This window comes from Phalacrocorax aristotelis, chromosome 3 (genome assembly GCF_949628215.1).
Source record: "Phalacrocorax aristotelis chromosome 3, bGulAri2.1, whole genome shotgun sequence".
Lineage (NCBI taxonomy): Eukaryota > Metazoa > Chordata > Aves > Suliformes > Phalacrocoracidae > Phalacrocorax > Phalacrocorax aristotelis.
This window is the reverse complement of record NC_134278.1, coordinates 533776-549821: the sequence shown is the minus strand read 5'-3', so window position 1 is coordinate 549821 and position 16046 is coordinate 533776. Positions and strand designations below refer to the sequence as shown.

At 68.0% G+C, this 16046-nt stretch overlaps 1 protein-coding gene across 4 annotated transcripts in view; it reads left to right on the top strand.

The window, feature by feature from the left end:
- The window catches only part of DNMT3A (DNA methyltransferase 3 alpha), a 48351-nt gene that overhangs the window by 20539 nt on the left and 11766 nt on the right, over nucleotides 1-16046 (top strand). For 2 of the 4 annotated variants that reach the window (XM_075086343.1, XM_075086341.1), the window contains 3 exons: nucleotides 2357-2696; nucleotides 7746-7792; nucleotides 8547-8693. In XM_075086343.1, coding sequence (XP_074942444.1) covers nucleotides 7787-7792; nucleotides 8547-8693 — 153 coding nt within the window. In that variant the 5' untranslated portion in view covers nucleotides 2357-2696; nucleotides 7746-7786. Of the gene's footprint in view, nucleotides 1-2356; nucleotides 2697-7745; nucleotides 7793-8546; nucleotides 8694-15693; nucleotides 16042-16046 lie in introns of those variants that run through there. The other 2 variants (XM_075086342.1, XM_075086344.1) reach the window with 2 other exon arrangements.

Here is a 16046-nt window from a genome sequence, read left to right as displayed (position 1 = left end):
CATCTCCATTTTGTCTTGGTCCTCAGGGTATCATGGCAGTTTGTCCTGGTCCTGAAGGTGCACCAGCATTGTGTCCGGGTCCTTATGGTGTCACATCCTTGCGTCTTGATCCTGAGGGTGTCATGGCAGCGTGTCCTGTTCCTGAGGGTGTCGTGAGAGTGTATCAAGGTCCTCGTGGTGTCACATACTTCTGTCCAGGTGCTGTGGGTGTCATGTCCCGGTGTCCAGGTCCTGAGGATGCTGTGTCATTGTGTCACGGTCCTGAGGGTGTTATTGCAGCCGACAAGTGTCGTGGCAGTATGTCCTGGAGCTGAGGGTCCCATGGCCACGTGTCCTGGTCATGACAGTGCCATGCCTCTGTGTCCTGGTCTTCATGGCATCACCTCTTTTAGCCTTGATTCTGAGGGTGCCATGGTAGCATGTCCTTGTCCCAAGGGTGTCATGGCACTGTGTCCTGAGATTGCCACGGTGGAGTCTCACGGTCCTGAGGGTGCCGTGGCATTTTGTCCTGATCACAAGGGTGCCATGGTGGTGTATCCTGGTCCTCAGGGCGACACAGTGGTGTGTCCTGCTCCTGAGGGTGCCGTGGCAGTCTGTCCCGGTCCTGAGGATGTCATGGCATTGTGCCCTGGTTCTGAAGGTGCCATAGCAGTATATACTGCTCCTCAAGGTGACGCTGCCATGTGTCCTAGTCCTGAGGCTGTCATGGTGTTGTGTCCTGGTTATGAGGGTGCTGTGGCAATGCATCCTGCTCCTGAGGGTGCCGTGGCTTTGTTTCTCTTTATCCTAAGGGTGTTGTGGCAGCGTGTCCTTGTCCTGAGGGTGTCATGACAGCGTGTCTGGCTCCTGAGGGTTTCATGGCCTGTGTCCTGTTCCTGAGGGTGCCGTGGTTGTGTGACCTGTTCCTGAGGGTGCCATGGCTGCGTATCTTGGCCCTGAGGATGCTGGGACTCTGTGTCCTGTTCCTGAGGAGCCCGTGGCTCCATGTCCTTTTTTTGTGGGTTACGTGGCATTGAGTCCTGGTCCTGAAGGTGCCATGGCCATGTGTCCTTGTCACGAGGGTGCTGTGCCACTGTGTCCTGGTCCCGAGGGTGTCATGTCCACATCTGCTGGTCCTGCAGATGCCATGGCACCATGTCCTGGTCCTGAAGGTGTCACGGCAGCGTGTCCCGGTCTTGAAGGTGTCTTGGCAGTGCATCCAGGTCCTCGTAGTGTCACATCCCTGTGACACCATCCTGTGGGTGCCATGGCATTGTATCACCTGTTTCTGGGGAGACCTTACTGTGACTTCTTGATATATAAAGGGGGCTTATGAGAAAGATGGAGAGAGACTTCTTACCAGGGCATGTAGCGGCAGGACAAGGGACGATGGCTTTAAGCTGGATGAGGGTAGGGCTAGATCGGACACGAGGAAGAAATATTTCACCATGAGGGTGGTGAGACACTGGCACAGGTTGTCCGGAGCAGTTGTTGATGCCCCCTCCCTGGACGTGTGCAAGGTCAGGTTGGAAGGGGCTTTGGGTTCCCTGATCTAGTGAAAGATCTAGTGGAAGGTGAAAGGTACTGATGTCACGTCTGTGTACCTTCATCCCGAGAGTGCCGTGGCATTGCATTCCGGTCCAGAACATGCCATGGCCATGTGTCCTGGTCCTGAGGGTGCCGTGGCTGTGTGTCCGATGTCCTGAGGGTGCCGTGGCTGTGTGTCTGATGTCCTGAGGGTGCCGTGGCTGTGTGTCCTGGTCCTGAGGGTGTTGTGCCACTGTGTCCTGATCCTGAGGCTGTCATGGCAGCATGTCCCGGTCCTGACAACCCATGGAAGTGTGTCGTGGTCCTCCTGGCATCACAGGAGTATGTCCTGGTCCTGATGATGTCATGTCCATATATCCTGGCCCTGCAGGTACCACGGCATTATGTGATGGTCCTCGTGACATTGTGACAGCTTATCCATGACCTGAGTGAGCCACGGCCACGTGTCCTGGTCCTGAGGGTGCTATTGTAGTCCCATCCCACCCCGGGGCACCCTGCAGCCCCGCAGGCAGCATCAGCCCAGCATGCCTGAGACGCAGGGCTTATTCTTTTCGGTGTAACAGGCGTTCATCTCCAGATTATTGCTGCACCATGGAGCCGTGTCTCTGGGGCTATGGGCAGTGGTCCCGGAGACACCCTTCGTCCTGTGCCGTCTGCGGTGGGGAAGCAGGGTCAGGGCAGGGGGACTGGATGGGGCTGGTTGCACCAAGGCGGTGCAGCGGCTCCTGGTGGTGGTGGCCGGAGGGGTGCGGGCTGGGGGCACGGGTGGGGGAGCGAGCGGGGACATGCCAGCGCCCATCGCAGCTCCTTTCCCTCTCCTTCTCGGCAGGTGGAAAGCAGTGACACCCCCAAAGACATCGCAGCCGTCCCCAAGTGCCCTGCGCCCTGCCCGGAGGCCAGCCCTGCCGAGCCGCTGCCCAACGGGGACGTGGAGGGGGACGGTGCCCAGTGGAAGGGCGTGGAGGAGGGCGGCGCGAGCCCCAAGGGCGGGCGCCCCGAGGAGGACGAGACGGAGAGCCTGCCGGACGGCGAGACGGGCCGGGCGCTGGAGAACGGCCGCTGCACCCCCAAGGAGGGCCTGGACGCCCCGGCCGATGAGGGTGAGCTGGCCCCTTCCGACCCCCAGAAGAAACGCGGGAGGAGGAAACTCCTGGAGGCCACAGAGAAAAGTAAGACCTTGGCGTTGAGGGCTCCCCGCTACGGGGCTGCGGCTCTGCCCGCGGTCCCACCGGTGCCTGCTGCACCCCTCTGGGGACCCCCAGCCCCCGCCACCCTGAGCGCCATGCCACCTCCGGGAGGGGTCCGGGCTGCAGCGGCTCCCGGGCTGGGGAGTGCTGCTGGAGGAGGAGGAGGAGGAGGAATGGCTGAGCCCCTCTGTGCCACGCGAGATTTGGGGTGGGGGCAGCAGATCCAAGCAGGGGGCTGCCCTCGCACACTTGTCCCATCACACCACCCTTCCCGCCAGGCTCTGCTCCCCCCCGGCAGGAACAGGGCGGGCAGGAGGGGAGGTTGGTCCTCGTCCTGCCGGCGCAGCCAGTGCGGGTGCCCCGCGGCACAGGCGTGCCCCTGCCTGCATGCCAGCCCGCTCCGGAGCGTGCCCGCCGCCACCGGTGCTTGTCCCGCTTCGCTTGGCAGCCCTGCATGTGCCGGCGGCAGAGCGGAAGGCGCGTGCATGGTGCTGCCCCGGTGCCACGGAGGTGCCAGCTCTGCTGCCGGCGCTGCTCTGGGCGTTGCAGGGAGCGTGCGAGGCGATGGGCTCAGCACCGCGCTGCGGCTCAGCCCCGGGCACCAGCGCGTGCTGGGAGCACCCAGCTGGGAAGCAGCTCGGCAGGGAAGGCCCTGGGGGTCCCGGTGGGCACCAAATGGAGCATGAGCCAGCAGCGGGTCCCCGTGCAGCGAAGGCAAATGGTGCCCTGGGCTGCGTTAGGAGGGTTGCCCGCTGGTTGAGGAGGCCACAACAGGAATGCTGGGTCCGGTGCTGGGCTCCCCAGTACGAGAGGGACATGGACAGGCTGGGGAGAGCCCAGCGAGGGGCCACCAAGATGGGGAGGGACTGAAGCATCTGTGCTGTGGGGAGAGGCCGAGGGAGCTGGGGATGCTCAGCCTGGCGCAGGGAGGGCTCAGGGGGAATCGAACCCGTGTCTATAAATACCTGCAGGGGGGGTGCCACGGGGACAGAGCCAGGCTCTCCCAGTGGTGCCCAGTGCCAGGACACACTCCTCGGCGTGAGGGGCTGACACGGGCACAGGCTGCCCGGGGAGGTGGTGGGGTCTCTGGCCATGCGGACTCCGGCCGCGGTCCTGGGCAGCAGCTCTGGGTGGCCCCGCCAGAGCCGGGGACTGGACCGGGGTAACCCCAGCGGGGCCCGGCCTCCACCAGTCCATGGCCATGTCGTGTCCGTGAGCGTGGGTGCAGGTCTGTGTGTGCAGCTTGGGGAGGGCTCCGAGCCCTGTGCCCCTGCCTGCCGCGAGACCCACGGCTCCCCTGCAGACCCCAGCACGGCGGACACGAGGCACCCGCTCCCTGGCTCGTGCCAGCCCCGTGCGCTGCCCAGACACGCCCGTAGTCCTGTCTGGGCAGGGGCGAGCTGCCGCAGCACTGCGGGCACGGCACGCTGCCATGCTGCCTGCTGCTGCGGGGACCGGGCTCCCCGGGGCTGCGCCGTGTCTGTCACCGGCTCCCAGCACCGGCAGAGCCGCCGCTCACCACGGACAGGCTTTTTCCACCCCCCGGCACCTTCCCTGGCCGTGGCTGATCACGCAGGAGCGACTCCGCTCTCTGCAGGTGGAAAGGGGAGCCCAGCTCCGGCGCAGGCCACGGGGGAGCCCAGCACTGGCCGCGGCTGCCCCCCACGCAGTTGCCGGCCTGTGGCCCTGCTGCCGCCATCCCTCCTGGCCAGGACATGCCGGGTGGTGGGATGGGGCAGCTTGGACCAGCCATGAGCTGGGATGGGGGGCCGAGATGGGGGGACTGTGGACTCCCCACAGTGGGGGACAAACAGGCAGCAGCAGAGGGGGCTTGGAGCTGGGGTGTCACAGCACTGGCACCACAGGGTGCTGCGGAGCAGAAATGGGGTGAGAACGAGGGGCATCAGGCTCTGGCTGTTGGGGGCTTCTCCACCTGGATCAGCAGAGAGACCGACTGCTGGCCATGCTGAATGAGGGATGGAGACAAGTAAGGAAGGGCTGGGATGGAGCGGGGAGAGACAGGGCTGGGATGGAGCTGGGAGAGACGGGGCTGGGATGGAGCTGGGAGAGGCGGGGCTGGGATGGAGCTGGGAGAGGCAGGGCTGGGATGGAGCTGGGAGAGATGGGGCTGGGATGGAGCTGGGAGAGACAGGGCTGGGATGGAGCTGGGAGAGATGGGGCTGGGATGGAGCTGGGAGAGATGGGGCTGGGTTGGAGCTGGGAGAGGCAGGGCTGGGATGGAGCTGGGAGAGGCAGGGCTGGGTTGGAGCTGGGAGAGGCAGGGCTGGGATGGAGCTGGGAGAGGCAGGGCTGGGATGGAGCTGGGAGAGGCAGGGCTGGGATGGAGCTGGGAGAGAGGGGGCTGGGTTGGAGCTGGGAGAGGCAGGGCTGGGTTGGAGCTGGGAGAGGCAGGGCTGGGATGGAGCTGGGAGAGGCAGGGCTGGGTTGGAGCTGGGAGAGACGGGGCTGGGATGGAGCTGGGAGAGGCAGGGCTGGGATGGAGCTGGGAGAGACGGGGCTGGGATGGAGCTGGGAGAGACAGGGCTGGGATGGAGCTGGGAGAGACGGGGCTGGGATGGAGCTGGGAGAGACGGGGCTGGGATGGAGCTGGGAGAGACGGGGCTGGGATGGAGCTGGGAGAGACAGGGCTGGGATGGAGCTGGGAGAGACAGGGCTGGGATGGAGCTGGGAGAGACGGGGCTGGGATGGAGCTGGGAGAGACGGGGCTGGGATGGAGCTGGGAGAGACAGGGCTGGGTTGGAGCTGGGAGAGACAGGGCTGGGATGGAGCTGGGAGAGGCAGGGCTGAGTTGGAGCTGGGAGAGGCAGGGCTGAGTTGGAGCTGGGAGAGACGGGGCTGGAGATGGATGAGCAGGGCTGGGATGGAGATGATGAGGCAGGGCTGGATGGAGAGGGGCGATGCAGATGCTGCTGCAGTCACGAGGCACAGAGCAGCAGCTGAGGGAGCGGAGAAGCCATAGCTGGCAGTGCGGTACAGACAGTTGGGGGGAGCTTGCTGGGCTGGGCATGCCATGGTCAGGCATGGGTCATGGTGCAGCCCCAGAGCCAGGCTGACCACGGCAGCCGAGGGGAGCTGGACCAGACAGGCTGAGACAGTGTGGGTCAGCGCAGCACACCCTGATGTGGGGACCAGCGTGGAATGGGGTGGAGGCAGCCCCGGGGGTGCCCTGCTGCCAGCTCCCCTGCAGGGCAGAGCTCTGGATTCAGAGGCTGGCAGCAGCGGGCACTGGCAGGAGCACGAGCACGATGCCCTGAGCACAGTGCATGAGCGTGGGTACCATGAACATGGGTGCCATGAGCAGGTCCAGCTTCGCCTTCCAGTCTCGGGCTGGTGTTCAGGCCTTTCCCCTTGGCATTATGGAGCCCATCCTCCCTCGGCATGACCTGCCTGCAGCGCCCTTGCGCATGGTGCTCATCCTCCTGCTCTTCTCACCGCCCAGCCAGAGCGGCAGCTGCCTGTGTTCCTGCCGGGCAGGTGCTTTCGATCATCTGGAGGCTCTTCCCTGCCCTCCTCTCTTCTCCAGCGCTTCCCTGCAAACACAGCTGGTGTCTGGCTGGGCCGCCCGGTCCCACCCCTGCTGAAATCTGGGGGAAAGTCTCAGCCGGGATCCTGCCGTCGGTCAGTAGCTCTGCGTCCTGGCCGGTCAGTGCAGCAGGCCAGCAGAGCGTGGGTCGTGGTGCTGCCACGGGATGCTGGGACAGGCAGGAACCGAGGCCGGGGGCTTTGCCGAGCCCCGGCCGTGCTGGGCACGTGTGGGATGCTCAGGCAGCAAGCTGCAGCCGTGGGGCCACCGTGGCCCGGCGCAGGAGGGCGCTGCGGCAGCCCTGGCACCGATAACGGCCTGGCACTGGGCTCTGCCCCACGGCTGCGCAGTGGGCACAGCAGCAGAGGGTGCGGGGATGCCGGCTGCATGTCCCCAGTTCGGTCAGTGCCCCCCAGTTTGGCCAGTCCCAGCACCTGAGTCACTGGACCCAGTGACGGAGGGGACCTGCATCTCAGAACAGGCCAGGTCCCCTCTCCCGTGCCTCAGTTTCCCCACCTGAGATCCCCATGCCTGTGGGCAGGGCAAGGAGGACAGGGTGCCTGGGCACCCCCAGGGTGTGCACACACTTCTACCCCTGGCTCGTGTCCCCCACTGCCCCCCGGCACTCAGAGCAGGGCTCTCGGCCGCTGTCCTGCTCCGGCCTTGCTGCTTCTGGAGCAGGGGACGGCTGCCGTGGTGGGGTCAGGTCCCCATGACCCAGCTGCGGGGGACTGTCCCGGTGTCACGCAGGGCTGGGTGGGCATCCAGGGGGTGCTGTGGCTGCACCCTGCAGCAAAACAGGACTCGAGTTCAGCCGGCAAGGGGACACTGGGGGTCCTGACTGAGCCCCTCCCTTGCAGCCCACGTCTGTGCCGGGGCAGCCAGTGCCCCGCAGCCAGGAGGGATGCCGGCGCCCAGGAGGGAGGTCCCCTCGCCGGCACGGGAACCCACCGGCCCCAGCAGTGCCCGCGGCGAGGCACGGGCGGGTGGGTGCCCCCGCATGCGCACGCCGGCACACCCCACGCTCTGACCCGGCTGCTCGGGGCGCACGGAGGTTTGCAACCCCAGAAACGGTCGGGGTTATTTTTAGCCGCTTTCCTGGCAGCGGCTCGGCGCGTACCTGCAGCGCGCGAGATGTGCCGATAGCACAGGAAGCTGGTGGGGCTCCGCACGCTTCCCCTGCCTGCCCCAGCCCCAGCACGGGCCGCTCCCCCAGACCCTCCGGATCCCCCAGACCCCCCAGCTGGGGTGCGGGGAGGGGGCGCAGGAGCAGCCAGCTCACGTCCCAGCAGCCGGCGACCTCCCGGGAGCACAGCCCAGGCCTCACACGGTGGTGATGGGTGCCCTTCCCCAACCCAGGGCCAGCCCCCAGCCAGGCTTGGGGGTCCCAGGTGGGCCCCCTTCTCCCCCGCGGGGGCCAGGGTGCCCTGCCCCATAGCACCGAGCTGATCCCCCTGGCTGATGGCTCCTCTCTGTTCTGTGTGCAGGCAAGGAAGAGAAGGAAGAAAACAACTTTGACACCCTGAAAATGGAGGCAAGTATGTCCCAGGGCTGGGCCCCCACCGGGGCACCCGCAGCAGACGGGCACAGCGCGGCACCCCACCAGCCAGCACGGTGCTCCCCGTGCCCGCAGGAACCAGCACCCCCCGGTCCCCCGGCACCGGCGGCCATGGAAGAGCTGCAGGGATGGGGTCCCCAGCGGGATGGGGGTCCTGGGCTCCTGCACCCCAACACAGCCAGGCAGTGCCTGCCTCTCTGCTGGGGACCGGACAGCACCGAGCCGCGGCCAGGCTGGTGAACCCCCCTCCACCCTGCCCTGCCCGTGGGACGGCGCTTGCCCGGGCTGACCCCACGCCTCCCCGAGGTGCCCGGGCAGAGCATGTCGGCCTGGGGCAGATCCGTGCCCGGGACGGTGCCGGCGGTGCCATCGAGGCGCAGCCAGCCGCAGCATGGTGCCGGGCCCTGGCGCATCCAGGACCTGGTGCAGATGTGGGCCAGAGCACGTGTGTGTGTGTGTGTGTGTGTGCACGTGTGTGTGCACGTGTGTGTGTGTGCGCACCCAGGCAGGCAGCTCCCCCCGTGCCCGTCTGCCCCGGCCAGTCCCAGCGTGCACAAATGGGGTGCCCATCTCCAGCCCCGCCCGAGCAGCTCCGCTCGTTCCCCCCACCACCATTCCCCAGAGCCCTGCCTGTCCCGGGCGACGGCTCCCACTGCGCTGCCATCGCCGGTGCCCGCCGCAGCGCTGGAGCCGTGGCCTTCAGCCTCCTCTCTTCTCCCTCTGGCGGCAGGGCTCCCGTGGGCGGCTGCGCGGCGGCTTGGGCTGGGAGTCGAGCCTGCGGCAGCGGCCCATGCAGCGGCACACCTTCCAGGCCGGGGACCCCTACTACATCAGCAAGAGGAAGCGGGACGAGTGGCTGGCCCGCTGGAAAAGGGAGGTAAGGAGCCAGACGTCGCCGGAGCGGGCGGGGAGGGGGGCGGGGCGGCGTGGCGGCAATGCTGGGGTGGGCTGCGTGGCGCTGCGTGGTCCGAGCACCCCAAGAGACAGCGGTGTCTAGCTGTCTCCACAGCTACTTGTGGCGTTGCTAACGACGGCAGGCAAAGCTCCGGCAAAACACGGCACGCGCAGAGCGCTCTGCCAGCCGCCGGCAGTGCCGGGGTGACCGGCTGCACGAGGGGTGGTCAGCACAGGGTGGGGGCCCGGGCGGGAGGCACCACCGCAGGGCACCCCGACTTGTGCCGTGCCGTGCCATGGGGCTGGCAGTGGGGCGGGCGGTCGCCGTGCAAGCACTGCGGCGGTGCCGCTGCCCTGCCTGCACCCGGCTTTCGCGCCATGGCCAGGGCGGGCAGCCTCGCTCCCGCCTGCGTCCCCCCCCCGGGGGCCACCGTAAGCCGGGGGTCAGGAGCCCAGTGCGCACAGCCACCGGTGCGGGCAGCGCAGGGCCCTTCCTTCTCCCGCGGGATGTGCCGGGATGTGCCGTTCCTGCCGGTTTCCTGGGGAACCAGCGCGCGCCGTGACGCAGCCGAAATCAGTGAAGCCGGGGGTAGCAGCGGGAGGCTGGGGGGCGGCGGGAGCCCCGGCGCAGGCGCAGGGCTGCGGGCAGGCTGCGGTGCCGCCGGACGCTCTTGGGGGGCCGTGGGGCAGGGGCTCTGCAGGCACCCGGGGATCTCATGCCCACCAGCGTCCCCGCTGCTCCCCCTCGCCCCGTTCTCGGTGTCGTCCCCCGCTGCCAGTGGGTCTCCCTGGCAACAGGTCCCCCCTGCGCCGCCGCCGCCCCCGGCTCTATTTATAGTCCTGCGCTGTCGAGCACTGTCACGCTGGCACTGCGTGGGGACGGGGGAAGGCTGGCATGGCCGCGGCATCCCACAGGGCACGGCTGGCACAGCCACGCTGTCCCCGTGGGGCACAGGGCATGGCCACGGTGTCCCCATGGGGCACAGGGCACGGCCACGGTGTCCCCATGGGGCACAGCTGGCACAGCCTGAATGTCCCCATGGGGCACAGGGCACAGCTGGCACGGCCACGCTGTCCCTGTGGGGCACAGGGCATGGCCACGGTGTCCCCATGGGGCACAGGGCACGGCCACGGTGTCCCCATGGGGCACAGCTGGCACAGCCTGAATGTCCCCATGGGGCACAGGGCACAGCTGGCACGGCCACGCTGTCCCTGTGGGGCACAGGGCATGGCCACGGTGTCCCCATGGGGCACAGGGCATGGCTGGGGTGGCTGTGCCAGGGGATCTCGTGGATCGGCTCTTCGTGGGGGGCCGGCACAGGCACAGGGGGTCCTGCCGGCCCAGCGGGGCTGCCACAGCCGGGGCTGTGGGGGGGTCACCGCTGGACCCAGGGTCCGTGTGCGGCTGCTGCTGGCGGGCAGAGGTTAGCCAGGCACAGGGTGGGCTTGCGGAGCCAGGGCGTGCAGGGGGGTGTCCGGCGGGGGGGAGGTACCGCCAGCGCGAGTGGGCTGCGTGCCTGGAGGGGTCGTGGTTTGCTGCCCCTGCCTGGCGCAGGGGGCACCAGCGATGCAGGCATTTGCCTGCAGCTGTGCTCTGGCCGCTGGCAGCACCGCAGCCGCCCCCGGCAGAGCCACGGACGGGCCCCTGTGCCATGGGCTCCGGCCACGGGCCGGTGGGGGCTGCCCTGGCAGTGCCCAGGCCCAGCTGCGCCGCGCCGTGCTGAGCGTCCGGGGTGAACCACGGCTCGGCACGGCCGGGGAGGCTGGTGGTTGCGGCCGCCGAGTAACAATTTTCCAACACACAGTTCACTCGCCAAAACACATGCGGATTCAGGTCAGCCAGAATCGCTCGTCAGCCAAAAATAATTGAGAAAAAAATGCTAAAAAAAATCAAAATACTTCTTTTGAGGAGTCTCTCATTCTCAAACAATGCTGAATTTAGCCGCGTTCAATTCCTTTATTTTTCTAATAAGAACAAGTGTTTTCTTTTCATTACGGGGAGAAAGCCTGAAACGTTTTCAGGCTGGAGCAGCCTTTTCCCCGATCACAGCTGACAGCCGCCCGGGAGCCGCCTGCCCAGCACCAATTGTCACTTGCCGGTGGTGTCAGCGACGCAGCCCCCGGGGACGGGACATGCCACCCACCGCCCGTGTGGCTCCGTCGTTGGGGGGAGCCTTGCCCTTTCCCTCCCTCTGGTGAGCTCCCCGTGCCAGACGCCGGGCTGGCCGTGCTCCGATACGGCACTGGCCATGCCCCAAAGGGGGGTGGCCCTTTGGGGGTGCCAGGGGCCGTGGGACAGGACCCCCTCCCCAGGAAGGGACCCCCATGGCACGGCCCCCCGTGCCCGGCAAACCTGCCCGGTGCCGGCGCCAGCCCTGCCTTGTCTCGCCAAACTGGAGCCCTTCAGCACCGGCGGTTTCCTCTCTGCGGAGGTCCCCAAACCTGTAATCAGTCACCTCTGGGGCGTATTTTTAGCGAGCAAAGCAGGCTGGCGGTGTCCCGAGCCACCTGCGGCAGGGACACCGGCCACCCATGCCCCGGCGCCATTTGGGGGGGCAGAGGCTGCCTGGCGGCGTCCCAGCAGTTTGTCTGGGGTCACCAGCCCTGCTGCAATGGGGATGGGGATGGCCTGGCCCCTTCCAGCCTTCCCTCCTCTTCCTCACCCCCCACAGCCTCTGAGGACCATCGCTGCTGCCGGCCAGCACTGGGGCTGCAGCCGGAGCAGTAACGCACAGGTCCAGGCACTGGCCCTGGCCCATCTGTGCTGGGGCACCCTCAGCTGGGCCCTGGTGTCGGCTGCGCACCCCTAACCCTGTGCCAGGCGTGGGGCAGGGATGGGACAGGGAATGGGGATGGGGATGGGGAGGGATGGGGATGGGGATGGATGGGATGGAGATGAGGATGGGCATGGGGCCAGGCAAGGACAAGGACAGGGAATGGGAATGGGGGTGGGATGAAGATGGAGATGGGGCAGGGGATGGGATGGAGATGGAGATGAGGATGGGTGTGGGAGTGGGGCAAGGACAAGGACCGGGAATGGGGATGGAGATGGGGATGGGGGTGGGGTGAGGATGGGAATGGAGATGAAGATGGAGCAGGGGCTGGAGGTGGGGTGGGGATGTGGATGGGGATGGAGCAGGGTATGGGGGGGGGAGTGGGGATGGAATGGAGATGAGGTTGGGGGTGGCAGTGGGATGGAGATGGAGATGAGGATGAGGATGAGGATGGGGGTGGAGCAGGTGGGGGGGGTGTAGATGCAGGGGCAGGGGCTGGGCAGAGCTGCCTGTGGCCCGAGGGCAGGAGGGCCAGGGTTCGGTTGATTGTCTGGACGTGCGGTCCAGGCTTATCTCTGCTTTAACAACCGGCGGATGGGAGATTTCCTCCCTCTCCTGACTCCTGCCTGTCTCCTGACAAAGCAGAAGCACCCCCCCAGCAGCTTTGTCACCCCCAGGCCTCTGCTGGGGCTTCTTCCCCATTCCCCCCTCCTTTGGCTGCAGCCTTTCTCTGGCACCCCTCGAGCCCCTTCCCATGGCCCCAGCCCCAGGGGGTGCCCCGTGCTCCCCCCACGGCACCGCAGTGCCCCTGGGTGCCCCTTGCCGGGGGGGTCCCTGCCCGAGGATCCCCCAGCCGTGGTACGTGACCCACCCCATCCTCCTGCCAGGGGTGATTCCTGTCCCGATGACTTTATTCCAGGTCCCCAAAGCAGCTTTGTTGCTCTGGCACGGCCGAGGGGTGCTGGAGGGGTCGGGGTGCCCGTGGGCTGCTGTCACCCCCAGTGCAGCTCGCCTGGCGTTGGGGTGCAGCCCTGCTGCTGGTGTTCGGGGTCCCGAGGTGAGGCGGTTTGGCCGAGGTGCTCCCCTGGGCGGGGTGGGGGTTCGCAGGGCAGCAGGGCTCTGCTGCCACCCCCCTCCCAGCCTCACAGCCCTCCGACCTGGGGGACAGCCCCATGCCCCGGGGTGACGGCCATCCGCCCCTTTGTCCCTCCACTCTGCAACACAAAGGGGTCCCGGAGCTCAGGAGCCACCGATCTGCGGGACACCGACTGCCTGGGGGTCCTGGGACCCCCCTGCCCCGGGGCTGGCAGGGAGGGCGGCGAGGGCAGCAGAGCCTGCCGGGGTGCTGGCAGGGTCCCTCCTGGGGTGCCGGGCACCCCAAACATGTCCCATCACAGCCTGGGGCTGCCACCGTGGCTCCCGCCTGGGCTCCTCTGCTCAGCATCAGGGGAAAACTCGCTCCCTAAGACACGCCGCCGTGCCGGGAGGGTGACACGGGCACCCCGCGGGAGCCGTGCCGCAGCTCGGTCCTGCTCCATGGGTGCTGCAGGAGCTGCCCGTGCCCCCGAGCCGCTCAGTGCTCAGCCTCCCACCCGGGGGTCCCGCAGGGCCCCCTCCCACCCACCGCCAGCGATGGCGAAGGAGAGGGGACATGGTGGAGCCGCCGTCCTCGTGGCACCGGCGCAGCCCCGGCAGCAGTGCCCAGCCCGGCCTCCGAGCACGCGGCGCGGTGCAGGCAGTCCCACCTCTTGGGGTGCCCAGCTGTGGGGGGCACACGCACCCCGGCTGCGGGGGCTGTCCGGCTCTTCAGGGCTGTGCCTTGGCGGGGCCGGAGTCCGGGAACGTCATTTGGGGAGGGTCGGCTCTTGGCTGCGGGACAGCCCGCTGCTGGGGGTGCAGCAGGCGGACAGGCCTCAGCTGGGACCGCTGGGTCCAGACTGGGCCAGTACTGGTGTGGGTGCGTGCTGATGGGCCGAACTGGGTGACGTGTGCCAGACCAGTGCCGTGAGGGTCTGGGCTGAACTGGGCGATGCGGTCCCAGACCAGTGCCGTGAGGGTCTGGGCTGAACTGGGCGATGCGGTCCCAGACCAGTGCCGTGTGGGTCTGGGCTGAACTGGGCGATGCGGTCCCAGACCAGTGCCGCGTGGGTCTGGGCTGAACTGGGCGATGCGGTCCCAGACCAGTGCCGTGTGGGTCTGGGCTGAACTGGGTGACGTGTGCCAGACCAGTGCCGTGAGGGTCTGGGCTGAACTGGGCGATGCGGTCCCAGACCAGTGCCGTGTGGGCCTGGGCTGAACTGGGAGATGCGGTCCCAGACCAGTGCCGTGTGGGCCTGGGCTGAACTGGGCGATGCGGTCCCAGACCAGTGCTGTTGTGAGCCTGGGCTGAACTGGGCGATGCGGTCCCAGACCAGTGCCGTGTGGGTCTGGGCTGAACTGGGCGATGCGGTCCCAGACCAGTACCGTGTTGGCCTGGGCTGGACTGGGCGATGCGGTCCCAGACCAGTGCCGTGTGGGTCTGGGCTGAACCGGGCGATGCGGTCCCAGACCAGTGCCGTGTGGGTCTGGGCTGAACTGGGTGACGTGTGCCAGACCAGTGCCGTGAGGGTCTGGGCTGAACTGGGCGTTGCGGTCCCAGACCAGTGCTGTGTGGGTCTGGGCTGAACTGGGTGACATGCCAGACCAGTGCCGTGTGGGTCTGGGCTGAACTGGGCGATGCGGTCCCAGACCAGTGCTGTTGTGGGTCTGGGCTGAACTGGGCGATGCGGTCCCAGACCAGTGCCGTGTGGGTCTGGGCTGAACTGGGTGACGTGTGCCAGACCAGTGCCGTGAGGGTCTGGGCTGAACTGGGCGATGCGGTCCCAGACCAGTGCCGTGTGGGCCTGGGCTGAACTGGGTGACGTGTGCCAGACCAGTGCCGTGAGGGTCTGGGCTGAACTGGGCAATGCGGTCCCAGACCAGTGCTGTGTGGGTCTGGGCTGAACTGGGTGACGTGCCAGACCAGTGCCGTGTGGGTCTGGGCTGAACTGGGCGATGCGGTCCCAGACCAGTGCTGTTGTGGGTCTGGGCTGAACTGGGCAATGCGGTCCCAGACCAGTGCCGTGTGGGTCTGGGCTGAACTGGGTGACGTGTGCCAGACCAGTGCCGTGAGGGTCTGGGCTGAACTGGGCGATGCGGTCCCAGACCAGTGCCGTGTGGGTCTGGGCTGAACTGGGCGATGCGGTCCCAGACCAGTGCCGTGAGGGTCTGGGCTGAACTGGGCGATGCGGTCCCAGACCAGTGCCGTGTGGGTCTGGGCTGAACTGGGTGACGTGTGCCAGACCAGTGCCGTGAGGGTCTGGGCTGAACTGGGCAATGCGGTCCCAGACCAGTGCTGTGTGGGTCTGGGCTGAACTGGGTGACGTGCCAGACCAGTGCCGTGAGGGTCTGGGCTGAACTGGGCGATGCGGTCCCAGACCAGTGCTGTGTGGGTCTGGGCTGAACTGGGTGACGTGCCAGACCAGTGCCGTGTGGGTCTGGGCTGAACTGGGTGACATGACCTTCCCCAGCCAGCGCCGCTGGGCCGAGCTGGGCCGGCTGCTCCCACACCGGTGTCCGTACTGGGCCGAACGGGTGCAGCGGGGCTGGTGCCAGCCCGGAGCAGGCAGCCAGCCGGTCCCCAGCAGATGTGCTGCTGGGGCGAACATGGGTCGGCGGGTCCCGCCCGGTGCCAGCGCGGGAGGGCGGGGGGCGGCCGGAGCCCCCCGGGCGGATTCCTGCCGTGCCGGGGCGAGGCCCCCCGGGGCGCCGCCGCCCCCCGCCCCGTCCCGTCGCTCCGCGGCACAAAGTGGCCGGGGGGGCCGCGGCCCCGGGACAAAAGCCGCCCCGCGGTGGGGAGCCCGCCCCAGCCCAGCCCAGCCGGGACGGGATCGCTGCCGCCGGGCCGGTGAGTACCGCGAGGGCCCGGTCCGGGAGCTGAGCGGGGAGACCCCGGCCCTCCTCTGCCGCCCGACACCGGGGCCGGGCCTGGGGAGCGGGGAAGGGACCGGGGAGCCGGGCCGGAGCTGAGCCGAGCCTAGCCGGACTGAGCCGAGCCGAATGGAGCCGATCCCAGCTCTCTGAGCCAAGCCGAACGGAGCCGAGTTGAGCCGAGCGGAGCCGAGCCGGGCCGAGTTGAGCCGAGCGGAGCCGAGCCGGGCCGAGCGGAGCCGAGCCGGGCCGAGCGGAGCCGAGTTGGGCCGAGCGGAGCCGAGCCGGGCCGAGTTGAGCCGAGCAGAGCCGAGCCGGGCTGTCCCCTCGGCGCCGCGCGGCCCCTCCCGCCGCAGCCAACCAGCCGGGCCGGGAGGCACCATGTGACCCGGGGAGCCCAGACAAAGAACCGCCGGCCGTGCCCCGCGGCCCGGCTCGGTTCGGTCCGGCTCGGTTCGGTCCGGCTCACCTCGGCCCGGCCCGGCCCGGCTCGGCTCGGCTCGGCTCGGTCCGGCTCACCTTGGCCCGCTCGGCCCGGCCCGGCTCGGCTCGGCTCGGATCGGATCGGCTCGGCTCGGCCCGGCCCGCCGCGGCGTCCAGCCCGCATGGGTAGG